Source organism: Ceratotherium simum, chromosome X (genome assembly GCF_057802395.1).
Source record: "Ceratotherium simum simum isolate JZ-2026a chromosome X, ASM5780239v1, whole genome shotgun sequence".
Classification (NCBI taxonomy): domain Eukaryota; kingdom Metazoa; phylum Chordata; class Mammalia; order Perissodactyla; family Rhinocerotidae; genus Ceratotherium; species Ceratotherium simum.
Window position 1 is genome coordinate 93,336,908 of NC_141940.1, and position 26,687 is coordinate 93,363,594.

The following is a 26,687-nucleotide window of genomic DNA, read 5'->3' on the forward strand; positions in this document are numbered from 1 at the left end:
CTCCCTCTCTCTCTCTCCCTGTGTCGCTTAAACAACAGTCCTAACTTTTGTGTGTTGCAAATATAAAAGGCAAGCCATGTGACAGAGGGACAGAAGAACAAAAGCATTTGGAAGTAACAGGACCTCTTTCTAGCTCTCAGAAAAGTCTGAGAAGAAAGGAGCCCTGCGTTTCCCCCAAGGTAAGCAGGAAAACCAGCGCTGACGGCTTGCCTAGGAAATTACTTCTTTCCAAACCGAGCATTTCATCCTCCTCTCAGACAAAGAGACTACCTTTAAATACCACTTAAATTTGCATTAATTTAATTTGCATTAATCTGTAGCATGCTAGCATTGTGTTTTTTAAATGAACGGGTCTTTAAAATCTGTGTCAGAGCAGGGGAGCCTCACAGAGAGGCTGGAAAATCTCTTTTGGTTTGACTTAAAGAGATTTTATTTTCAAACTCTCTGCGTAGTTAGATGTAACTTTGTAATCGTTCTTATATTTGATCCTGGGAAAGGAGACTGAGAAGCAGCAACTTGCCGACATGGATTCCTGGAGCCCCAGTATCTTCCCCACCGCCCTCATCCCTCTTACAATGGGGGCACTATTAACGCGGCAGAGCCTGCGAGTTTAAAAGCGCACTGTTTACTTTTATTACTACTTATGTATGCTGCTGATCTCCTGCCAGGACTCTGCCGGAGTGCTTAGAATGACTTCAAACAATAGGCAACATTTATTTCTAGATTTCTGTGTCACGCTTTGCAGGAATCCTGTTCCTTTGCACTCTTCTCCCAACGTGCAAGGACTTCGCTTCCATAGATGCAGTCAGGAGCAGTGGGGAGAGAGAGGAGGATGGGTTTACTATATGATTTTGATTGGGCAAAAAGTCCGAGGAAATGCATGCTGTTTGCCTTGGCCTTATTGCAAAGGGTTATTTTTAGTAGTCAGCTTGTCCCTGCAGCACCACCGATGCTACACTGTCCAAGCAGTGACCGGGAAAGGATGCTCCCACCAGCCCAGGGACCAGGACCTGTAGGAACGACTCCTACAAACACCTGAGGAATATTCGGAGGGTTCTTTCAAGCTCCTGAATACAAGTTCTCTCTTTAAATGAACAATTAGGCTGTAGGAGGCCTGGGCATAACTCCTTCTTGGGGGACGGGAAGTTTGACTGTGTACAGAATGTTAATGACTCAGAACGCACTGTGACTGAGGCTCATTGTAATCGAGGAGCCCAGATAAACCTGCATGAAAGAGGTAGCCTCCCTTCTTTGCTGAGATTCAGGTGTGCGAAAGGAAGCTATTTGGCAAGAAGGGAGTCCCACGTTCTATTCTTTGTAACTGTCATTAGTAACAGATACGGATGCTGCGAAACATGTCTCTTTTCATTTTCAATATTAGTGTATTTTAATTACAAGGAACTGGCATTGGCAAATTGATCCAATACATAACATTAAATACCAGATGCATTTGAAAACATAGAGATGCCTAAAATGCAGTGCTGGCTGAGGGTGTCAACCAAATACAGTGGGGACTGCAGAATGCTTCTCAATTGTGCCTTTAGACCAAATGCAAATATCCGCCCACTTTCTTCTTACTAGTCTGGGTTCTGAAAGTAAACTTTAGAGTCCTATTGACCAATTTTCATTGTCGAATGGGGACAGGGTTTATGGGGAACTTTTCTGATTTTCTCTAATAACTAGCCTAATAAGCATTGTTAAATGAAAATCTGGCTTTTGAATGAGTTAATTTACAACGTTGGGATATTCACTGTTCGAGAAAGCCTGTAATAGTACTATGGATTCTATTGCTATACAATTTTACAGTGATTTTTGTTTAAAACTACTGCTGTTAACAAGCCATTTAGCTAAATCAAAATGCAGTGTTTTGCATCATTTGCTTTAAAATACATTTGGTTCAGGTGAAGGGAGAACTGGCCGAGGCCCTCCTGACGCCTGTGTACCCGGCAGCTGACACCCACAGAGGGAAACACGCCTGTGGAGTTTTCAATCTTAATTCCAGTTCCAGTGACACTGTCAAGGGGAAAATAAATCATTTTTCAATACATTTAACAATTTCCAACTCATTCATTTTCCTGGGCCCTTGAAAAACGTGGTGAGTTTCTTGGAATTATAGCTACCAATGGTGGCCGGCAATTTTTACTGTATTTTAAGAACTCCCAATTCAAGTACTATTATTCTTATTAGTTAATTATTCATTTCCTCATTTTTTAAATAAATTACACTAGTCCTGATGGGTGTAAAGGTGAATGAAACACTGTCCCACACCGTAATTCTCGTCTGTATACTATCTCCAGTTATATTTGGGAATTGAAATGGACTTTGCCAACGGGGAAGCTGGGCAATGACTTCTGTGTTGTAAGGAATCATTTAAAATATCTGCTGGTACCCAGATTTACTTGAAATGATCATCACTTATCAATGGGTTTTCTCTCCACTTATGATTAAGGGGTTCCCCTTAGGCCTTTATCACTGGATCCTGGGTACATATCACTTGCACAGCTAACAAAACCGGGATCTTTCCCGCCTGGGTAGAAGAAGCCGGGAAAAAGGACAGTTTATCCTTTCTCTGCTCCCTTGAGCACCCTGTGGAAAGGACCACGTGCTGTCTTTATCAGGGATAGCAGTGAGTCACCTCCTCAGCAGCTGACATCAGGGACACTTGATGAATCATTGAATTAGGAACATGCACAAAGGAAGATGCAGTCACTGTCTCCCACCACTTACTTGTCCCACCCCCAGGATCAAAACCAATGACCTCTGGGCCTGGCCTAAACTCAAGGAGCCCCTGGGAAGAAGTTGCTGGAAGTTGTTCCCCAAACTCAGGTCTCCGTCAGAGTCACACACAACGTTGCTTTCAAATAATCCAGGCTTCTGTTTTCTGATGTGGGTAGGTTACTGGGAAAAACCCCTGAAGATAGCATCATCAGGGTCCTTGATTTGGTCCTTATCAGCAGATAATCCCCCATGGTTGGATTAAAATGCCTTTGACTCCCTGGGGTGCCTGACTCACCCGAGCCAGCCCTCAGATTCTTGGCCAGCGGCCTTCAAGTCCATCCTCACCTCTTCCCATGACAGTGAGTTACTGCTACTTTGTCCAGGCCCCCTGGCTGGGCCAGTGAGAGCAGAAGGGATGGGGAGGCAGGTGGAAGGACTGAGAAGTGCTAAAGCAGAGAGGGAAGCTGGGCCATCTGAGGGTGGGTGAGCTCCAGGGCCCAGATTGCTGTGGCCTGCCCTGGCTGTGATCAGCTGTCATTTCCTCTTCGTGTATGACACTGTGGAACATATTAAAATTTCTCTGGGATGGTATGTTTGGAATTCCTCTGATGCCCCACCTCACCAACTTACCCGGACAATAAAAGCAAGGTTGTAAGCCTTTGAACAGCTGGCAGGCTATATATTTCCCCTCTTTCTTTCGCATAATCTAATTCAGAAAAGAATCCAGCTAGACTGGCAGTGCCATGTCTGGGTACTTGTTTCCTGCAAGTCCTTCCTCCACCACCTCCTCCCGCCCTCCCTGGAATCTTCCTGGGTGGCATGTGGCTTTTCTTTTCTTTTGCTCTCCACCACTCCCACCCCGCCCCCTTTTCCCTTCGCCTGAGCTCCTTCCATTGTGAGCTTGCTCTTTGCTCCGCCTGTTTTCCAGACAGCCTGGGTTCTGTTCCATCCGGGGACAACAGCCCATGAGGTCTCCCCATCTCCATAGTATTCCCAGGATGTCATTCTTGGCAGCAGCTCTGTCGGGCTGATAGGATTGGGGGGCTTTTTGGAGCCCTGAGCCTGAACCCACTCACAGAGGGAAGCAGCCACATGGCTCGGCTGCCCTTTAGGCTGCCGAGAGTAGTGCTGGAGTGACCCGGGTTGGCAGGGACAAGCATACCATCACAGTGACCCGCACATCTCCGGCAAAGGGCTGGGGGTGGGAGCGCTATGGGAACGCCTGGATGCACTTCGGCCTACATTAAGAGAAATGTGGTTATTCTCTGTTTCAGGGGGAGAGACAAGTGACTTGAAACAAAGCTCCCTGGATCCTTGGGCCGTGCCCTGCCCCCTTTCTCCCTCCTTCCCACATCCTTCCCTTCCCAAGGAGAAAGAAGGAGAGACAGGACTTTTAATTTGGCTAGCATGGGTTTGAATGTCTTTATGAAACCGGTTTGGTGAAAGGGAGAAGGGAGAAATTGGATCCTGGGTTGAGCCGAACTAAAAATGCATGGGGCTGGAGAGATGGGGAGGGCTTTTTCTTTCTTTCTCTTAACATCGGAACAACAGATTGGTTTATGAGTTGCAAATGGAAGGAACTGGACTTCTCAATTAGATGTTCCCATTTAAGAGCCTCATGTAACCCCCTCTGTGCAGCATCCTTAAAAGATGCTGCTAATGTCCTTGGGACTAAAAGGTATTAAAGAGCAATTTACAATGCGGCTTCCTATTCCTTTTCTTTTCCTGCGGGCTTTGGTAGTCTTTTCTGAATTAGCTAAAGTTCATTAAAAGACCCAAAAGGAAAAAATTTAACACAGCTGAATTAAAATGAGTCTTTTCCTGTTAGCTTGACAAGAAGGAAAAAAAAGGAAGAAAAGAAAGAGAAGAAAGAACCAACTCCCCTCCTCTACCACTTCTTGGGTTTTAATATGAATTATTCCATACAAGTCCCTAGGCTAGAGGATCTATTTAAAGACGCCTGGCAGCATGAAGGGAGAGGGTAAAAATACAACCACTCTTTTGTCCATCAAAGGTTTTCTTTGGGAGGACATTAAGAGCATTCCTATTTTTCTCTTTGCCCTTGCCAGTGGCAACATTCCAGCTGGTGGTGCCCACTCCTCACCCATCAGATCAGCAACCATGAACTTCTGCGTTTGATCCTAGGAGAAAACAAAGGGCAGGGAATCCTTCTGAGACCCCCCATGTGTGTGCAGCCGGGTGGGAGATGCTGGTACTGAAATGAGGGCTAGCTTGGCTGTGGAGGTTGCATGCTGCAAATTCACACACCCACACATTTGAGTTTTTGAGGAAGATTGTGCCGATGGCATTATTTCTGATGCCAGCTGCCCTCACATCTGCAAAGCTTTTTCTTGTGTGTCTGGCAATAGTTTGCTTGGTGCCATTCATGTTTACCGTCCTCTTCATCAGAGGGTCTCAGAGTCTAATGGGTGAGCATATATTGCTAAGAGTCACACCCACTAGACCCATTTTCAATAGTCAGAATGTAACACCGTGGATGGGGTTTACAGTCTGGAACAACTCCTTTCTTGTTAGAAAGAGCGCTGACTCAGAAAATTCAAAGAATGGGTAACTTCAGTTGGCAATATATCCCCAGTGCTTATAATCAGGAATTCATCCAATTGGGGTCCACTTCACCCTCATGTCAAAATCTGCACATGAACATTGACTAGTAGCTTTAAACTTGATTCTCTAAGATTTGCAGGAGATATATTTTTCTTTTTGTTTTTCTACAAAAGCTAAAAATTTTTCAGACAATTTTCTCTCTTCTAAGGCCTGGCTCAATCCCAACTTTTTCTTTTAAGCTGTGATCCAACCAATTGTAATATCCTTCAAAAATGAAAGGGCAACAGGTTAACACATTCAAGAAGTTGATGAGCTGTCAGAAAATGCTCAGGGCTGTCTTTTCTGCAGTGCCACAAACCAACAATTGCCCTAAACATGGAGTCCCCTTCCATCCTCTATCAATAGGGAACAAAAATAGGAAGAGAGCAGGTCATGGGAGAAGTAACAAAAGAAAAAGAGGAAGGATTATTTTTGATGTTCAAACCCTGCCACTACAAATTTTCAAACAGCACAATTTCAGAAAGGACAGCTTCCCCTAATTTCACCTACTCCCTCCCAGGAAGAGGGGTTTGAACCCTGAAGTTGCCTTCCTTACTTGATGGTAGAAAAGGAGGTCAACTTTTTAAGTGAAAAAATATCCCTCAGTCTCAACTCTAAGTCAAATGTAGGCACACACATGCCTAAAATGGACGTGAAGAATCAAAGAAATCCAATCCTTAATCAAAGTTCAATTTTTCTTTAAAACACAAGGTGGTATTTTAGGACTTGATACATTTCTGTGATTTTCCCCCAAATTATGAGAAATTACTTCTTTTCAGAATTTTTCTTTTGAAGTCTGAAATCCAAAGGCAGCAGAATGGAATTGTTACAGGAGGACTGGCAATCAAAAGAGGTAGTGTGTGTGGTTTAAGCCAAGCAAGATACTAACAGGAAACCAACAGTTTAATAAGTTCAGAGTTATTAGTAATATAGGGAAACATTTTTATGTGATTTTATTTTAATGTTGCCCCTTTGACATAGGTCTGCATCCACAAGTGTTCTGGATTGCAACCGGCTTGAATTCAGTATTCAAATCCCACCATTGGGCAGAAAAGGCAAATTGAATGGGGAATGGAAAGACTGAGTTGCTCCTATTGTTTATGCCCCATTTCTAACTAAGGGCTCTACAGCTGTTAGGTGAGATCACTACCCACCATTCCAAAACGCTGTTGTGGGTGAAGAGATTCAAATGCAGCTTTGGAAACACTGCTGGACACTTTGAAGAAAAGCCAACATACTCATTTGGCTCCAGGGTAAAAGGGAGCCTGTACCCTGAGCTAACATTGGTCACCTCTCTTCTCCTAAGGCCATACCACAGCCAGCAGTCCAGTGGCAGGACCAGTGTCAAATTACATCAGCACCAGGGTCCCCAGAACACCTGGCCACCTTTTCTTTTCCATAGGGAGAGCAGACATTTATGTGTTTTGGAAGGAATGAGTCCCCTGGGTTGGGTATCTCAGAACTTTCCTGCTTTCTTACCAAAGGGTCTTACACAAGGTGAGTGGTAGAGTGTGTCTCATTCTTCACATGAAATCCCCTTCATGGAAGGGAGTGGGTGAAATGAAGGGAATCTTCCCTTTCTGAAATTGTGCCATTTGAAATCATTGAAAGGGCAGTGGCAGATTTTGAACATCAAAAAAAGTCTTTCCTCCTTCTTTTCTGTTACTTTTTCTGTGGTGTCATCTCTCCCTGTTTTTATTCCCTGTTGATGAAAAATGATGGAAGGGGACTTCATGTTTAGGGCTATTATTGATTTGTGGCACCACAGAAAGGCCACCCCTAAGCATTTTCTGACAGCTCATCACCATATCAGTCACAGCTTTTAGTGGGCTGGCTAGATTTACAGAAATAATCCAAACTCCCGGAGGAAAAGGCTTGAACTGGATCGTGCTTCTTGACACATGGGTAATCAGACCTGGTCGTTTCCAATTTATGCAAGATTTGTATTCTAAAAATCAGTTAGTTGTGTCAACTGTTAAGAACTCAGGATGAGTCCTTCCATAGAGACTATAGAAACCCATAGAAACCCAGGACAGGATCCAAGAGCCATACCCAATGGGCAACTCTTTTAGACCCAAGTCCCAGCCCAGGGCTTCAGGAATGTACCTCCCCTAGCACAGAGATTCCAGATTCTTTGCCAAGCAGTGTGCCTTGCTCTTGATCACCAGGACCTTATTCATTCTACATCCGCAGAGAAGACAACTCTTCTAACCGATCTTCCTCTTCTGTGCTGAACCAGAGCATCACAAATGGCCCCACCAGGGCGTGAGGATCTGTGGCTCAAGCTCACTTTAGGAGTAAGGTCATTCATAGGAAAGGTACAGGAGAACTGATAGCCTATAGCATCATCATCAAATGAAATAAGTCCAATTCTAGTATGATTGACTACTATTAGCCTTTCTCCTCTCCCCATTTGGCGGAGACTGGAAAGAAACACTACAAATTTTAAGACAGCTTTAAGAGAAACAGGAACTGGTTAAATATCCTCGCTAACTGCTTCCTATTATTAACAGCATATTATTAATTTATAAACCATATTTAGTACATTGTAAGCACTGAGTCAATTGTTTATTAAGGAGTATTTTTATTTCAGGCCACCAATATGGCCTCATCAAGGGGAAAATTCTTATAGCTCGGCCTTCAGTTTTGGTTCAGACACCACATTAGAACTTGTTTAGACATTTTTTGCAATCATTAACTTCTTGAGTAAGGACAGAACTTTTTCTGTAGTATTGCGTGGGGGAATATGTAGCCCCAAAGCAGGTGCTGGACTCTGAGAAGCTTAGGTAGAGTTAGAGAATGTTAGAAATGGATAGAACCATAGAAACATCTAGACCAATCAGTTTATTTTGTAGATGAGAAAACTGATTCCCAGAGAAGGCAAGTGACTTGCTCAAGATTGCACAGCCAAGATGGGAAGGTAGGGCTCAGAGCTTGAGGCGCCTCAGTTCAGCCTTCTTTCCACCGGAGCAGGCAACAGTAGAATGCTCTTTAGGTTTCAGAATGTAGTGGAATAGTTATCCAGTATTTCTGACAAATGAGTGCAAAACATTGGGACATGGGACACTAACAACATAGGCTAGAAGTGGGTTTGGGAAGAAGAGATGAAAGCCGTATGTAAGTGAGAGTTTGGATAACAATGAGAGGTTCTTCTGGATTTCCTGAAAATCAGGATTTAAAGTTTCAGCCAGTCTCAAAGTCCAGTCCTCCCACACCAGTCCCTCCCCAGACAGTAAAACTAAAACTATTCAACCCAAGGACACGCACACAGGTGGGGCTGCTTGACAGTTGGCTCATCTGCAGAAATTACTTCTATTCTCGGTCCTTCTTTTTGCGCCCCTATTTATCCCAAGATTATGATTTACTGCTTCTTTCCTGGGCTATATTTCTTCTTCCCTTTTGCTTCTCTCATCTCTTTTCTTCCTCCATCACCGCCGCTGCTGAGTTTGGCCATGCTTGGCTAGTAATGCAGGTTGGGAGAACACAGGGTCCTATCCCAGTTTGGAGGCTGTTGTTTGCTCGCAAGGATGTTGTCTTCTCTCTCCTGAGGTGGCACTATGGGGGCAGGCATTGCCTCACACGCTCCTCCAACTCTGACTGTAGAACAAACACCATGAGGTGACAGGGGCAGGAGCCACTCCCTTCCCACTGACCTTGTGGCTGCCCATCTTTGGAGATACCTGGGGCTGGCAGGCTGGAGGCCTGGCAGCGTTCGCAGTCAGAACCACTGCCTCTGGGTCAGCCCATTCTTGGCTTCTTGGCTGCTATTGAGGTGCTGCCAGATAGGAATAATATCAAAAACCATTCATTGAGCGCACGGGATGCTTTATAAAATCCAACATGCTGTTTACAGTTTATAAATTAAGTGTCTTGGGAAGAGGCATCTGACTTATTCTCCAAGGCATCTAGTTGACTAGATCCAATTGGAATTCTTTGAGTTCCTGGGAATCGGCTACTTAGCACTTCACACTATCTGATTAGACCTAGAATTTCCTGGTTTTCTAATCCTAGTACGAAGTGTTATCTAGTGGCAAGCTTTCTTCTATATTTAAGTCTTTGATTTTTTTTTTGGCAGTTCCTTTGAGAGAGGCTCTATGTTCTGCCATCTTTACCTTAATCATGCCTGATATGATTGTTTTAAATTATAGTAAATATCAAATAATTCTATCTGTTACAATGATGCCATTCCAAAGCCATTATATTTTATCTGCTTAATTTGATCTTCCTAGAAATGATGAAATGCATGTTGGATATGAATTAGACGTTAAGGGAGTGTATTAATGTGTCCAAAAAATTTCCCAGGAAAACAGCAGGCCAAGACTCTTTGCTTCTGGATGCAATGAACTGAAAGAGGGAACTAGAATAAGACTTATTTTTTCCCCCTGATCCTTAACTCTTATCTGCTAGAGCAAAACGAGACACATAGTAGGCGTTCAATGACTATGTGTTAAATAAATATTTGTGGAAAGAAGGCCGAGAGGCAATACCTGCATATATGAGTGCTGAAAACAGCCCAGGGGGGATATCCAGATACTGAAGCAACGCTCTCCCTTCCCTGGCAAGCAGGCCAAGAATAAGGCCATTCTTGGCACATGCCACTTGTCTTAGCCTGTTGCTGGAATAACTTGTGTGAAACCAGCACTTTACCCTCTGCCAGGCAGAAGGTCAGCCCAAGAGTGAGCTGATCTGTGGACACAACACCATCTCTCACCCAGGAGGCTGGGCCCACTGTAAGCTCTGCTATATTATTTCGCTGAGGATGACAGGTGGGGAAATCTGGGCCCCAGTTGTTCTTTTCCACTGGTATCGTTTGGAGGGTAGCTCCAAAGTCGGGCACGCTGGCCTACGTGCCTCTCCTGCCGGCAGAGGCTCCACATTGGAGCTATTAGAACGTGGGCTCTGTACATCAGCCAAGTCCATGTCTCAGAGACTGTACCCAGAGCATGGAGCAGCCACGGGGCTACTGAGTTCAGCAGCAGAGTCACTCTCTCGTTCAATCCATCATTGGCTGGGCCGAGGTTCTAAGTCTTGATAGGCAGCATTTGATTTTATGCTACGTGGCTTTAAAAAAATTAAAGCAAATTGGAATTAATTTAATTTTGAGAAAAATGACAGAAGCTCCTACAATATAGACATAGATAGCTTTAGGCTGCCATAAAGTGGAGATCTCAAGTGATGTCAATTTCTTTTCTTCCTGATTTTCCTCTTTGTGAGCTCTTCCCTCAGCGCTCTGCTCATTCTCACCTATGTACACCCCGACCAATATAATGTTAAGAGGACTCGACTTAACATCACTCTTTTCTTGAGCATTATGTTTATTTCTTCTTCAGCACAACAGTGTTGGTTCATTCTATTTGAACACAAGGTAAAAATCTCAATGTTATGTTGCAAAAATCTTACCTTTCTGTTTTGACGGTTCTGTGAGTTCTGTAGCATATTTACATTGTTGCTTGCATTCTTATTTCAGAGTTTAATATAAAAAGTGAACAAAAAGTATCATGCTTTGTGAGTGCGTTGAAATGAACCTGTTTCTTATTAGTAGTGAAGCAACATTTCCTCTGTCATTTTTTTATACTTTATCTTTAATCCTGCTTCTGGGTTCAGCTTATAATCTTTAAAGAGAAAATCAGATAATAAAGTTACATTTTGTGTGACATTAAGTATCTCTTTATCAGTATAAACTTCATAATATTTGCTTGCAAAAGTGTTGTATTCACCTTTCAGGAAAAGAACGTTTAACTGTGCTTGCAATTCAAGATGTTGCTACTAGGTGGCAGTAGTGCACAAGAACTAAATGGTCCACCTGGAGGAATATTTAAGAAAGGAGACAAGCATGTCTTCCCATATTTATAAGAAATAAAAATATAATACTATTAAAATACTCAAACTGGCACAAGCATTAAACATCCATTAACTTAATTATTGTTTTTAAGCCAAGCTTTTAAAAGAGAAAGTATTTTTTTAAAAGAAATTTTGAATGGGTAATACATTCACAAAGTAAAAAATCTACAAATAAAAAAAGGTACACAGTGAAAAGTCTTTCTCCCATGCCCATCCTCCAACTCCTACAGGTAACTAATTATATTAGTTTCTTGGGTACCTTTCTACAGCTTCTGTATGTAAATACAAATATATATCCTTATCCCTCCCCATTTTAACTCAAATCAGTACATAGAGTTTCTGCACCCTTCTTTATATAGTTGCATAGTATTCCATTGTGTAAATATTGTATAATATATTTAACCAGTCCCCTACTGATGGACATTCTGTGCTGTTTCCTTTTATGCTATGACAACCAATGCTGTAGTGAATAACCATATGCTTGTTTATTGCAGTAACATTGGTTTATAACATTGTATAAATTTCAAGTGTACATCATTATACTTCATATTTCTGCATAGATTACATCATGTTCACCACCCAAATACTAATTACAACCCATCACCACACACATGTGCCGAATTATCCCTTTCGCCCTCCTCCCTCCCCCCTTCCCCTCTGGTAACCACCAATCCAATCTCTGTTTCTATGTGTTTGTTTGTTGTTGTTATTATCTACTACTTAATGAAGGAAATCATACGGTATTTGACCTTCTCCCTCTGACTTATTTCACTTTGCATAATACCCTCAATGTCCATCCGTGTTGTCACAAATGGCTGGATTTCATCGTTTCTTATGGCTGAGTAGTATTCCATTGTGTATATATACCACATCTTCTTTATCCATTTGTCCCTTGGTGGGCACTTAGGTTGCTTCCAAGTCTTGGCTAATGTGAATAACGCTGCAATGAACACAAGGGTGCATGTATCTTTACACATTGGTGTTTTCATATTCTTTGGATAAATACCCAGCAGTGGAATAGCTGGATCATATGGTGGTTCTATCCTTGATTTTTTGAGGAATCTCCATACTGTTTTCCATAGTGGCTGCACCAGTTTGCACTCCCACCAGCAGTGTATGAGAGTTCCCTTCTCTCCACATCCTCTATACATTTGCAATTTTAATAGCTATTGCCAAATTGATCTCTATAGGATTTGTACCTGTTTATACTATACTGTCTCCAAAATGGGCCTGTCTTCCCACAGCCTTGCCAACAGGGTGCATGATCAGATTTCCGAATATTTGTAAATCTGATTGGTGGAACAAAGTATCTCAAAGTACTCAATTTTCATTTCTCTTAAATGAGTGAAGGTGCCCATCTTCTGTGTTTAAGCGTCCTTTATATTTCCTTTTCTATGGAGAAAATGCAAATGCCAACAAATACAACCACACATACGCATATACAGGGTTTGGTTATGGATGTTGTTGCTTGTTTTTTTACCATCATGCTATACATGTTTTTCTTTCATTTGCTTTGCTCATTTAACCATATCTCCTGGCCATGGCTCTGAAGAGAAGTTGTTGGCAGAGGGGAGGGAGGTCCAGGACTGGAATGTCTGTTTTTCCCTTCATCCCTTTGCCCCTGACTCCTGGGGGAAATATCTGTAGACTGGAGTGGTGAAAGGAGAAATCTAATAAATTCTCTTTCTGAGACTAATTAAGCTTCAAAGAGACAGATAACCACTTGGGATAATTTAGTCATATTGAAACTCAAGAAATGGTCAGTAATATTGCAGCCTCTGAACATGGAACCCAAGAACGTTCTGGCTCTTTGAGCTGAAGTCTTGGTGAGTTTTAGTGAAATGCACATAGGAAATCCTAGAACATGCAGCTGAAAAGAAAATAAAAAATGCTCTTCTGTATTCTTTGCCCATTTGGAGCTTAAGGCTCAGGTTTGATCAATTTTAATGAGATGTTGCCATTAGCATGTACATAAAGGAAAGTGGTGTAAAGTTGTATGAAAATATGGTCTCCTCAACTTTAGAATTATCTTCTGGATATGGAGATGGTGGTAACTGAATCCATTTGTATTAGGTGGTGGCATTTTAGAGCAAGAGGGTCATGCAGATGCTGTCTCTTCCAATTCCCCTGCTCTATGGATGAGGAAACTGGGGCTGGAACTGTTTAAATGACCTGTGCAAGGTCCTTCAGCTAATCAGTTACAGTGCTAGAGTCCAGGTGGGTCCCCTCTTTACTAGTCACTGCCCTTCCTGCAATTTATAGGACTTCACTGAAACACACGTGCTGAGGCTTTGCCATTGCAAGGGATGCTCTGCTCTGAAACAGCCCTATGTCACACACTCTTTTCTGCTTGGAATCCCCAGCCCCACACTCACAAGACAGCTGATTGAGGCTAAGTGGGTCTGAGGCCACTCTTACCACAAAACTAATTGACTCATATGGAATTGAACTTCTCATCTTGATCTTATTAACACTTTGCCCTGTTTATTCAGACTGTCCATGAGTAAGAAGTTAAAAAAAATGTACTATGAACAAAATAATCAAACTTTTATCTGAAATACCTTTGAAAGTTTTTCTGCAGCTTTAATTATCATGTTCTCTTTGTTTTGGATGTAATGACAGGTCCCTCCAATTTTCCTAAATATTTGAAAATATTTTTGATACTCTCTGTCTTGTGTGATAAAAAGCATCAGTGTTGGCCATGCCTGGTGGGGGGGTTAGTGAGGTGATTTGGAGAGACCTCTGGACCCCAGTCCTTTGTCCAGGAGGTGTATGATTAAAAGAACAAAGCAAATTTCAGGAGAATCGGTATAGCATGATCCCATTTTAATGGTAAGTCTCTGCTCCAAGAACCACTTATTTTTTCAAATTATACCATGTGTTCAGGCTACAAAGGCTCTGCAGAAATGTGTGACTCTGTTGGCAAATACACATGTGTTGCCTTAACCATGCTGGAGGCCAGTTAGCATAATGTGTATTTCAGATGCAGTTTGTCATTAATGCTGGGTGGCACAGGGCTTAAAACAAAAACAGGATGAGCCCAGAAAGCAGAAGTGGAAAACTAGGTGGGTGGGTGGGTATGGACTTGGAAATGGAAAATGTACTTCCTGTGGGGCTTGACCTGTGTTCATTAGTGCTGACCTGCCTCCTCTCTAGCCCTGTAAGCTGATGTTGACACCAAAGCTTACTGAGAAACTGAAGAGACCCTCCCACCTGCCCCCCCAGCTAAGGATAAGGATGAGACCACCCAATTCAGTTATGCTGTGGCTGGAACCACATGTTTAATCTTTACCATGGGTTCAAACCATTCTTGCTCCTAGAAACAGGGACTCCAGCAATTAAAGTCAACATGTGCTTCCCTTAAACCATTGTGTTCAATTCCAAATGGTTATAAATATGTAGCATAAGCTATGGGTGGGGGGGGTGTATGGAATGGATGACAGCTTATGTTAATGACACTCTAGAAACCAATATTCTCCATTCAAAATGACGTGGAAAAATTCTACTCAATACCTCCTGGGTTCCATTAGTTCTTCTGGGTAAATGTTTCTGGGGAAAATAATTTCTGTTTTCATTCCAGCTGTGCAGCAGATACTGTGATGATGGATTGCAAGTGCAAAGAGTAAGACGAAACTCCGGTATACAAAGGACAATGACAACCAGAAAGCTTCAGCCAGATCCTGCCCTTTCCTTGAAAGGAACTGGATCCTAGGAGGTGAAGGCATTTCCAATTTTTAGTCCTCTGCCTCCCTCTGCTGTTCCTCTTGAGAAGTTTTTCCTTACAACAATGAGAAATCATGTACTAGCTGCATCTTTTTCTATGCTCTCCCTGCTGGCGCTAATGGGAGATACAGACAGCAAAACGGACAGCTCATTCATGATGGACTCGGATCCTCGACGCTGCATGAGGCACCATTACGTCGATTCTATCAGTCACCCATTGTACAAGTGTAGCTCAAAGGTAAGACCAAGATCTCTGTGAGGGTAGCATTACTTCCAGAAACAGGAGAGAGGCTGTATGCCTTTGTCAAGCAATGGAAAACTATGATCATAGCCCAAACCCGAGCTATATGGCTGACCCACAGGGCTTGTGGGAGAATCATGCTTTTAGAGTTTCCCATCATGCTTTGCACTTTTGTCAGCAAAGCTGCCTAATTGACCATGTGCACACCCAGCAGCTTCTCAGTTTTCAGGCTGCTCAAAATCAATAGGAAAGGCAGGAATGTTCTCACAATAAAATTGTTGCTAAACACAAGGCAGGTGTGTTTTGTCCCTGGCTGTGACATTTATGAGCAGTAGAGTCCTTTTTCAAGAAAGAGAAATGGAGTCTACAAGTTATTGTAACTCCTTCTGCCTCTACCAGCAATAAAGAGGAAGGGAATGCAAGAAATATGATTGAGTGATGAAACATACTTCTTGGGTGGCTCTTTGAAAAGTTTCCTGGTGAAATAGTTGGTCACTGGCCTTGTGATCCAAGCCTTTCTCCACCTGCCACGTTTATGTTAAAATGGTTTCAAAAGATAAACGGCAATGTGATAATTTATTATTTTTACATTGATTATCCACATCATTCTTATTTGGAGTCGATTGTATGTTTTGTGCCCAGGCAACCTATGCAAGTGATGCTTTAGTGTTGAGGCAAGACAAGGTGTATCAAGAAATATTATGCTTAAAAGGCCCCCAAGAGTGGCCAGCCACATGGACCACCCAGAAGTGAGGCACACAGTAGGGAAGAATGGACTCAGAATGAGAGTTCTCACAACTGTCACTGCTCCCAAACAGTCACACGAATGAAATTTGCCCACATTTGGTAAATAAGAATTTGTTTAGCCCAACCTCAGAGATTTTCACTTTTAGTCCTGAAACTAAAACCACTTAAACATTCTCATGTGGCAAGTATTTTTTAAATTTCTAGTATAATTAAGAAGTTTTTGTAATATTAACCACTAGAATTAAGACCATATAAGTTAATCTCTCCACCCTCCTTTTAAAAGCATTATGACTTCTGTCTGCCTTTAAAATTTCCGTAACTTCTCTGATTATAGCTCAATTATGATGGCTTGTTTTAGTTCGAGGGGGATCAGAATTTGAAGTAAATCACTTTAACCATTTTATTAATAAGATCTGTGACTGTGGGAAAAACTATAGACTTTCCATTTAAAAACTTTCTGGCTCTTATTTGTACTTGTAGAATTAAAAAAGGAGTAAATAGATAAGCTTAAATTTTGCAAGACTGCAATCCCTTCTTAGGAAAAAAACTAAAACAAATGGAGAAAAAAGGTGGGATGTGTTTTTACAACTGTGATTGTTCAGAAATTGCAGGTCTGAGTGAGGTTAACTGGAGCCATTATTAGTTTCTCCTTCCCTCCCACTACAGATAACACTAGTATTTAGTGTTTCTCATTCTATGGATAATTTCTCTCTCTGTTGAGTTTTCCTCCATAATCATGATTCTTTGCGGGGGGGGGGGGAAGGGGGAATTAAAATTATTTCAAAGAAAGTGTCAAGGTGATGATAGGAAGGAAGAGAGAAGTAGGAGATCTCTAACAACTGAAAAATAATCTGGAAAGATTTGGCGAAATGATGGAGACGCACCTTAGCAATTATCACATTAGTTAAGGGAATGTCAAAGAACAGATGTCGTTACCTCGAACCTAACAAACTCACAGTGCTTGCGCGTGAGTCCTGGAAATAGACTTTAGTCTATGTCTGTTCACCTCTGTTTCTTCCAGAATGCCATAGTAAATAGCTCAAAATCATGATAATAGGAGAAATGTTTGTAATTTCATGGGAACGATCTGTTTCCAAACATCCCAAACTATCCCAAATATAGCAATAATGTAAATGGTGCTTGTAATTATAAACCTTTCTTCCTTGGCCATAAAATATGCCTGGCAGAATCTCAACTACCCAGACCTTTTCTGGATTAGATTTTCTCTATGTATCCAGGAACAAAAACTGTTTTTCATTTTGAAATATTCTATAATTCTTAACTCTCACAGACTCAGGCTGGTCTTCTCGGTAATGGGTCTCATTTAACAGAATTGTTCGTCTTGACAGACTTGGGATAAAACATTTAGCCTGCGTCTAGAAGACAGCTGACAGGGGTTTTTACAAAGAGGAGTCTAGGGTAGATTTTTCCTCTTTGCAAAAATTTTCCCTCAACATGATGTTCCAAGGCCATTATTTACTAGACACATGCCCACTGTTTGCCTGTCAATTGTTAATGCTTTCTGACTTACATTTATCCAGTATCTGCCCTTGGGAAGACAGATGAAGGAGAGGGTGTAACCCAGGCTCAGAGAAGGGAGGGCATCTGCTTGAACATCTAATATGTGTCATGCACCTCATAATATATGGTCTAATCATTGCCGACAAACCTGTGATGGAAGGCATTATCATTCCCATTTTACTGCTGAAGAGAACTGAAACCTAAAAGAAGTATTAAGTAGCTTGCTTGGTGTCACTTAGCCCGGGAGTGCCAATGTCTGCCTCGGAGCATTCATCTTTCAACTACTTGGGTCTTCATATTGGAAGAATGCAAGCAGAATGTAGGAGCCACTATTTAGAAGTCCAGGCTCAACTTTTGATCTGCTGGAAATAATGATTTATACTCAGCAATCTTTCTAGAAAATAGAAATAGTAGTGAAAGCTTTTCTGGGAGCCTTCCGTGAGACTGTCTGTTCCCCTTAGCCCTGAACTTGCAGCTGGTCAGCCCCAGGGGCCTGTTGTCCATCTCCTAGCAATTCAGGAAAGAGCTGAGATGGAGTGAGGAAGAAAAGACTGGCCACAGTGATCCACCAAGGAGGTCAGTGTGGCCACAGTTTAGGATGCGCCTGGTAGCTTTCAGTGGTGACACCTCCTAGGATATGAACGATCCTGGGAGTGGCAGACTCATTGACAATCTTCCCTGAAATTTTGAGTCAGTAAAGGCTGTAGAGCAAACAGGCAAAGGGTCAGTGGTTAGCGGAAACGAGGCTGCCGGGGGGAATCTTTAAGAGAACTGAGGCATCACAGACTTTGAAGTGAGAGGCCTGGTTTCAAATTCCAGCTCCACAGTTTGCCAAATGGGTGACTTTGGGAGAAATGAATTCTTTAGCGCCTCAATTTCTTCCCATGTAAAATGGAGCTAATACTGTCTACCTAAAGGTGTGGGTTCGGGTACTGGTGATAATATTTGTAAAGCATTCAGCACAGTGTCTGGCATATAATAGACATTAATAAATGATATTATGATCTTGATGATGAAGTTATGAACTGGACAGGTGTTTAGACTCATTTTTCTATTTTAGTCACTACTGAGACCTCAGTAACTCTTGGGATCTCCTATAGCCTTAAAGGATTAGGAAAATAAACCTCACTGCAGTTCTTGTTAAACACAGAAACGTGGCAGGGGTGGGGGGAGCATGCAGAAGAGCCAAGTAAATGTAAGCCACTGTGCTGGGTGCTAAGGGGGGGATAAAAGTCAAAGGGAAACAGATCCTGCTGTGTGACCTTTCTTCCCAGGTGAGCGGAGGGAGGAGGGACTGGAGGGGGACAAGTTCTGGATTCAGGCCAGGGAGGGGTTTTCAGGAACTGAGGTTGGGAAAGCGAGCCAGTGGGGCAGGCCTCTGAAGTCTGTGTTGGGTGAGGAGTGGGAGGTGGTGGCTCCAGGCCAGGGGCATGGAACCAGGGCATATGGTTGTCTGAACTCTGAAGGGCCACAGGAGTGGCAACAAAGAAGGAGGAGGAGGGTTCGGGGGACAAAGCCTGGGAAAATTCCCAGAGGAGAGGGGACCGGGCACGCCGAGGGCTGAGCCTCGGGGTTGAGGGGGAGCAGTTAGGATCCCCAAGCCATCTCCTAGTGCTGCCCAGGAAGCTCATAGTGTGGTAGGAGAAATGAGGGGTGTCAGGAATATCAAGTTCATAACACAATTAACTACCGGAGAGATATGACTTGATTTTTAAAAAAGGAATACGTTTATACTTAATGCTTGCTATGTGAAGGCACTGAGGTGGGTACTGGAGGCACAAAAGTAGAAAAAAAAAGACAAAGTTTTGGCCCTCATAATGCTTAGCAGTAAACGGGGGAGAGAGGGAAGGGAAGTGTTCTGTGTGCAAAGGCCTCTTCGTCTCAGTTTGAGTAAAGGGACCAGAGGCCAGTTGAAGTTTGCTGAGTTCCCATCCACCCTGTCAAAGCTCCCCACCCCCACACTGCTTCATTCCCCTGGTTGCAATTTTGTTGATGTCCTCAGCCCGGCACAGACCCTTTGGAGGTTGACCTGAGTCCCTGGAGATGAGCTGAACAGTCATTTATTGAGGGTGTTGCTGAGGGCAGGAATGGGAGCAGCATGGATGAACCTTGTTCTTGAGGAGAAAGGGGGTGCTTCAAGGGGTGCCGTGGAAGAAGTAGTGCACAGTGTTTACTGCTGAGAAAAAGGCAAAATCTGTCTCTTACTCAATTGGAGTAAAATAGCCAAAACCCTGTTGGGATGGGACAAGTGGGTCTTCATTCTGATACTGATAGAGACATCTAGTCAGTCATGGCCTGAGCCAGGATTCATGGGGGCTCTTCGTGACGGGAGAGGAAAGTGGCTTTGGCGATGGTGAGAGGCTTTCAACAAGCAGTGATGAAAACCATCTGTGTTTGGGCTTTTTCTCACTCAGAAGATAGTTGTGTATAGCAGCAAAAGATGTAACTGTCTAAGAACTATGGTAGGTCACCAGAGAGAGCAGGGACCTGAGGTCTCCGGGTGCAATCCTTGGTCTGGACCCAGGAATCACAGCTGGCTACAGCCCTCACAATGTAGCCTGACCTCAGCCGTGACCAACTTGAGCATCTTATGAAACCCGAGGGCTTGACAGGCTGCCTGTCATGGCCTAACAGTACAGCACAGTGGTTAGGAGAGAGTGCTCAGGAATCCGACTGTCTTGGTTCAGAATCCTGGCCCTCCATTGTACAGCTATGTGACTTCAGGCTGGTAACTTATCCTCTGCCTTTTAATTTCTTAATTTGTAAAATGGGGAGAGTTTACCTTTTGAAATGGTTAAGAATTAAGTTTCACATGAAGGGCTTGGCACAGTGCCTGGAGCCTAGTAAATGTTCAATACAAGCTATATATCATCATCATTACTATTCTTTTATTATTACCCAAGGACATTTCATTACTCTTAGCCTCAGCACATGGGAGTCAGATTAGAACACGAAGAAGCCCGTCCTTGAGCAAACACTCTGAACCTGGCAGCTCTGTTTGTATTAGAAGGAACTGGCTTTCACATCCAGCTGGAGCTAAGTGACCCAAGGTTGGGGGGTTATAAGGGGCTGCTGGAGAAGTTGCCTAGCTTCCTAGCATCAGGCCACTTGATTGGGGAACATAAGATAGCAAAAATTAAACTGGACCCAAAGCAGATAACATGTATCTGTCACCCATCTGAGCTAGGGAAAGTCAATAGAAGGTCATATGAGCAATAACCAACTGTTGAACCCACTCTTCTAACGGTGAAGCCCCATGTGAGTTCTTTGTCGAAAGAAGTTCATGTCCTGATTTGATAATGGAGCGGGGTGGATGCTCTCTATCAAGAGCAGTTAAATGCAGTGCAAAATGCAGAGGAGTCCTCCCACGTCAGTAAAACACAGCCACGTCACCCAGGCGTGAGGAATCTTTGCCAACCACAAACTGGGGGCCAACATGTTTTGGCAGGTGAACTGGTGTTTGAAGGTGTTAAAGGTTTATTGACCTGAAGGATGAATTGGTTAAGGAGTTAGAGACTGTGTGGTTCCATCCAATAAATTGCTGGGAGTCCTTGGGAGTCCCCAAATCACTGGGGGATAAAGCAGGGTGAGGGTCTTGACAGAGGAGGAGTTATTATTCAGGACTACCATGGCTCTTAGAAGATTCAGCTCTGCATAAGCTTGGAGGTAGATGTGCCTAAGAAGACCACAAGAAACAGGTCAGACTTGTATGTCTCTGGTTATGATACGGTTAGGGCTCCCAAAGGCAGGTCAAAGTAAATTTGAGAAGGGTGTGAATTGGCTCATGCCTCAGAAAACCATCTTAATATCAAGAGGCAGGATATTACGGTGGTTTAGACCAGGGATTTGGTTTTAGACAGACTTGAGTTTGATTCCAGCTCTGCCTTTTACCAGATATGTGAGTTTGGGCAAGTTACTTAAATACTGTAAATCCTCAGTCTCCTCGTCTGTAATAATAGTACAGATAATAATAGTACCTTTCGCATAGGATTGTTATGAGGATTAAATGTTGTAAGCACTCAATAAATGTTAGCTGCCATTATTATTATTAGTTAAATGATCGCTACCTAGTGATCCACCTAGAGCAGAGCCTCTCAAACTTGAATGGGTCCAGACCTTGCAACCCAAAGTGTGGACGTTAGCCCAACTGTGCTGACGTCAACTAGAATCTTATGAGAAATGCAGAATCTCTGGCCTCACCCCAGAATTACTCAATCAGAATCTATATTTTAACAAGATCCCCAGATACTTCATACACACATTACAGTTTGAGAAGCTCTGGTCTGGAAGAGGTCAGAAGTGTTCATTAAATCTGAAACACAGGCGAGGCATGACAGAGACTAAAATGTGGAAAATCAAGAATGAACCTAGAAAGCGGATGTTTATCCCTTCTGTTCCTTAACGATACTCATTTATGGATCTTTTCTTCCAAACCCCTGTTTTACCCCTCCAATACCATACACAAAACAAAGCTAGATTTTGATATAGTTTCCAGCTTTGAGGTGGGATCTATATACTGGGAACCTCCCAGAGAGAGAATTTGCATGTGTGTGTTGAGAACATCTAAGGTCCAATAATTTGAGGAGAGGACATTTGAACTTGGCAACGGAGAATAGTCGGGATTTCATTAAGCAGAGGTAGGAGGAAAGGGCATTCCTGAGTGGGGAAAGACGAGAGCAAAGGCAAGAGGTAGGGAAATTCAGGGCAGTTCCATTGACTCCTAAGTAATTAAGTTTGATCGGAATAGGGAGTGGGTGATGAGAATGAGAACAGTTGTAAGTCTGGAAAGATATGTAAAATTCAGGTCATGGAGGGCCTTAACTCCTGTTCAGGATTTTGGATTTTATTCTGAAGGCTAGGAGCAGCCACCGAAGGTGTTTATTATACATGTGTGTGCATTCTTCCATTGGAGGCGGTCCCAGGTTCTTCAGTGCTGGAGTCCTTGTCCTTTAGAATGAGCTAAAGGTGGAGCTTGAGACCCTGAAAACTTTCAGTGAAATCAGTCTCAGGTTAGTTCTTCCACAAATGGCCCTACATTGCTCACTGATCATTTTACAGATAGTGCTAATTGCCTGGTCATTCAAGGTCTACGTTTGGTTCGCCTGTACCAAACATTTGAGTATGATGCACCACCTTGTCTGTCTTTCTGAATTATCTGTTGGCACAGGTTCGCTATATCCACCCAGACTGAAACTCGATCTCTAAAGACTCCGTTTTGGGAGGGGACTCTTTGAATAACTGCTTAATCTGCCTAATAGATTTAGAGATGAGCAAATTTAACACTATTCCAAGGTGAGGTGTCACAGAGCTCTTCCCATGTACTGGCAGGTGTGGGACAAGGGACTGGGGAAGGCCTTGGACTCTCTGTCACAAGACAGATGGGTGTGGGCACCAGGGACTGGCTCATGTACTCCTGACCTATGGCATAATCTTTCTAAATCTATTTCAGGTCTTGTTTGTTTTGCCTATCGATGTGAAGAGCAGGCAGGATAGAATCAAAGCTTTAATAAAATCAAAACAGACTACAGCTGCCATTTTCTCTCTGCCTCTGTGATCTTTCAGAGAAAATAAATTAGTTGGTCTAGTCCAATTTATTCTTCACCAAGCCCTGTTGGCTGTTTCCTAGTATCTCATATTCTCTTGTTGGTTGCTAAGGGATTGTTGGATTCATCCCAGCATCTTCTCAGATAATGATGTTAATAATCTATAATTACCAGAAGTGATCTTCCCTTCCTTTTGGGAAGATGGGCAGGCCATTTCCTTCTTGTAATCCTTGGGTACTTAATTCTGTCCTATAGGATGATGTCAGAGATAATAGCTGGTAAGTTTTTAATAATAACTGCTAATTCCTAAAATATCATGAGGTAAATGTCAAATAGTTTCATACATATATATGTATATATATCTTGTAATCTTTTATATTTAAATAGTTCCACTTTTTATGTTCTTGTTTTTGGTTCTGAAATTATAGGGCAACTTTTACTCTATCACTTAATGTGAAATTCACCAAGCAGGACCCTCCCACATAAACCTGGACCAATAATCTCAGATTGCCCCCACTCTCTGTGCCCCAATATATAAGGTTATATAGCTGAATGAATCAAGCTGCCCCACCCTACCCCATCCATGACTGCCACTCCCAGGATACCAGGATTTATGTATAGGACACGTAAATGAGCCTTTGGTCCATCCCCTTAAACTGTATGCAAAATATTGGGTGCGTGTCCATTGTTCTAGGGATAACTTTGGTAGTTTGCACTGGATTCTTAAAGGAGTCTGTTTACAAAAGCCACATTCAAAGCCACTATAAAGAACACACAGCCTCTGTTCCCCTAGCCCAAGCTTTATCATCATCCTAACCTACCTTTGAAAGTGGAGATGGTCAGAATGAGTACTTCCTAATATTTGCCCTAAATGACTCTGAAGATACGATTGCGCAAATCTCAGGCTCCTTCAGTGTATAAGCCCAGAAATGTGATTCCAGGGCCCAAAACATACCTGGTTTCTATTCATTCTCTTGTTTCAGGTTGTAGTGCCCAGAATATTTCTTCCTAAGTATCACTCAGGTTACCCTCTTTTTCTTCTTCAGAAAACATGTTCCTTTTCTTTAGCAACTCCCTGCACATAACAAATTCCTTTTTTCTGTAGTCATTATTTAGTCCCTGATTTCAATTTTGAATGACCATTTTGAGATGGGTAGAATTGACATCGGGCCAATGGTAGACCACCACCTGTCAGGAGAAGTTTCTTTTGTTCTTTGGTTTTCATTAGCACATCGTGGTGGTGGGCCTCTTCCAGTGGTTCTAAACCCTCAGTGCACTTCGGAATCACCTAAGGAGCTTTGAAAACCACAAAAGCCTGGGCTTTACCCCAAAAGATTTTAATTCAATTGGTCTGAGATGGGCCTGAGTGTTGACATTTTAAAAACAAGTTTGCCAGGTGATTCCACCGTGTAGCCAGGGTTGAGAGCCCCTGGTCTAATCCAGCAGGAATTGGCAAGGAGCGTTAGGGCCTTTTAAAGGATGCTGTGGGGTCTGGCTGAAGTTTTGGCTTCCCTGCGGGGTAACCACTTCTCTTCTCTCCCCAGATGGTGCTCCTGGCCAGGTGCGAGGGGCACTGCAGCCAGGCGTCGCGCTCCGAGCCCTTGGTGTCCTTCAGCACTGTCCTCAAGCAGCCCTTCCGCTCCTCCTGTCACTGCTGCCGGCCCCAGACCTCCAAGCTGAAGGCCTTGCGGCTGCGCTGCTCAGGGGGCATGCGACTCACGGCCACCTACCGGTACATCCTCTCCTGTCACTGCGAGGAGTGCAGCTCCTGAAGCCTGCTGTTGAGTGGCTTCTAGATGGGACAACCTCCCCCCTCACCGAGGCAGTTCAACCAGCCAGGGAAGGACTGACAAGAAAAGAGTTAAGGCAAAAAAAGATGCAGCAATTCCCATGGGATTCTGCATATTCTAGGAATAAAGACTCTACATGCTTGTGGACAGAGAGAAATACTTTGGGAACTTGTTTTCCATTCCTGTCTCCTCCTTTCCTTGGTACAATTTCTTTTGGTTCCTTTTCAGATTCAGGCATTTTCCCCCTTGGCACTGAATGCTGTTTGAGTTTCCAACAATTCGGCATTAGTGGGAAAAGTGGGCCCCCAGGCAAGAGTGGGTTAGGCTGTCACTGGTGCAGATTAGGGAAGTATTCACTTTGGAAAATAGGAAAGCCCAACTCTTTCTGGGACATCATCTGGTTTTTTTTTTTTAATCTTGTCATTTGGTCTAAGGTTGCCATTGCTGCTAAAGGCTACCAATTTCAAATTCCAGGCACCAAGCATGTGGATATGTTTAGCCAGGTTCGCTCACAGCCAGCTAACTGACATGAAAATAACTAACAAATGGATTCTCTTATGTGATGCTGGAACTCCTGATAGCTGTAATTACTATTCAGAAATGTCTTTTGAGAAGTAAAGGTGGCATAAAGAATTTGTCACCTGAAGGCTCTCTCAGATAAATTATGGTAAAATTTTGTAAGGAAGTAGACTTTTAAAGACCTGCACAAATACGGATCCTGCACTGACTTTGAAAAAGGCATATACATACTAGTGGCATGGAGAATGCACTCTACTCATGCATGCAAATTAGACAACCAAGTCTGACTCTATTCGTGGGTGTGCTATAGCTTTAGCCATGTCGCGGGCATCATTCTCTAACATCCAGTTGTCCATGTGAAGCTTGCCGCCAAAATGGTGGCTAGGCTCATCTTCTGAACATTTGGTTCAAATGTACTTTGGTCCTTGAGGCTCAAAATTTGAGTTATTCCCATGTTTTGAAATAAAAAGAGAGTATCTTCAAAATTTTGAGTAAGTATTGTTTTTTCCTACTCAATGTCCTACTATGATGTGTTCCCTACAGTGTGTGTGTGTGTGGGAGCTCCAGAAATAGAGGGAAATCAGGTTCTAGAACACATGGTGGGGACATTTTTGAAATCAATGTATTAGGGTGGTGGGGGCTTATAAAATTTGGCTTTTAGTCTCAGAATTTAGCTTATTGAATGAGCACAAAATCTGATGCATTCTGGCTTTCTTAGGCACTATGGAATGAAATAGAGAAGTCTCCTCCTTTTCAATCTCCATTTTTCTCAGAATCGAATGAGTATCCATAAATGAAGTCTGAAGAACCAGAAGAAGGACAAATAGTTCACATACAATGGTTTCTGTGCCATTGACCATCTGGTGCTCCAGGTCCATTATGAGGATACTCATGGTGCCAGCAGAGTGCTGTGTCCACTTTAGGCATCTCAACACTAACCCAGACTGGCCCAGTTTCCAGGGCAACCTTGACACCATGCTGTCTTCGTTCACCAGAGATGATGGTGTATCCTGCTGTTAGTACAGCCAACCTGTGAATTATTTTTCCTGTAGAGATGATGATTTTGTACAGTCTTTGGCATAGCTTTCACACATTTTTTAGAAAGCCAGCAGGGTTAAGCTTGTATTTGTGGCTTTGGAACAGAATGAAACTAATGCTATTAAACCTCAACCTTGATCCTAACCTTCATGGTGGCAGAGCCAGCCAGTCCACTAAATTGAGGTTCTCCTCATTCTGAAGGCAAATATGAAATGGTAATTTGGACCATTAGATGAAGAGAAATTTTGTTACTAAAAAATTAAATTTAATACCTGAAGTTAAACGGTTATAATTCTTAACTGATAATAAAAGTATTAACTGCTGGTCACATTTATAGCTATTCTTTCATGTCACTAATCAAAAGTGGAAATAATACTTCTAGCCTTAAAATATCTCTTCCTG

The 26,687-nt window shown here is 42.8% G+C and overlaps 1 protein-coding gene across 1 annotated transcript; it reads left to right on the forward strand.

Annotated features, from left to right (window-relative positions):
- On the forward strand, positions 1 to 25,715 carry NDP (norrin cystine knot growth factor NDP). The gene is made up of 3 exons (XM_004435013.3): positions 1 to 179; positions 14,744 to 15,124; positions 24,483 to 25,715. The coding sequence occupies exons 2-3, from the start codon at positions 14,951 to 14,953 to the stop codon at positions 24,708 to 24,710; spliced, it is 402 nt and encodes a 133-aa protein (XP_004435070.1). The 5' UTR covers positions 1 to 179; positions 14,744 to 14,950; the 3' UTR covers positions 24,711 to 25,715.
- The last annotated feature ends 972 nt before the right edge of the window (positions 25,716 to 26,687 follow it).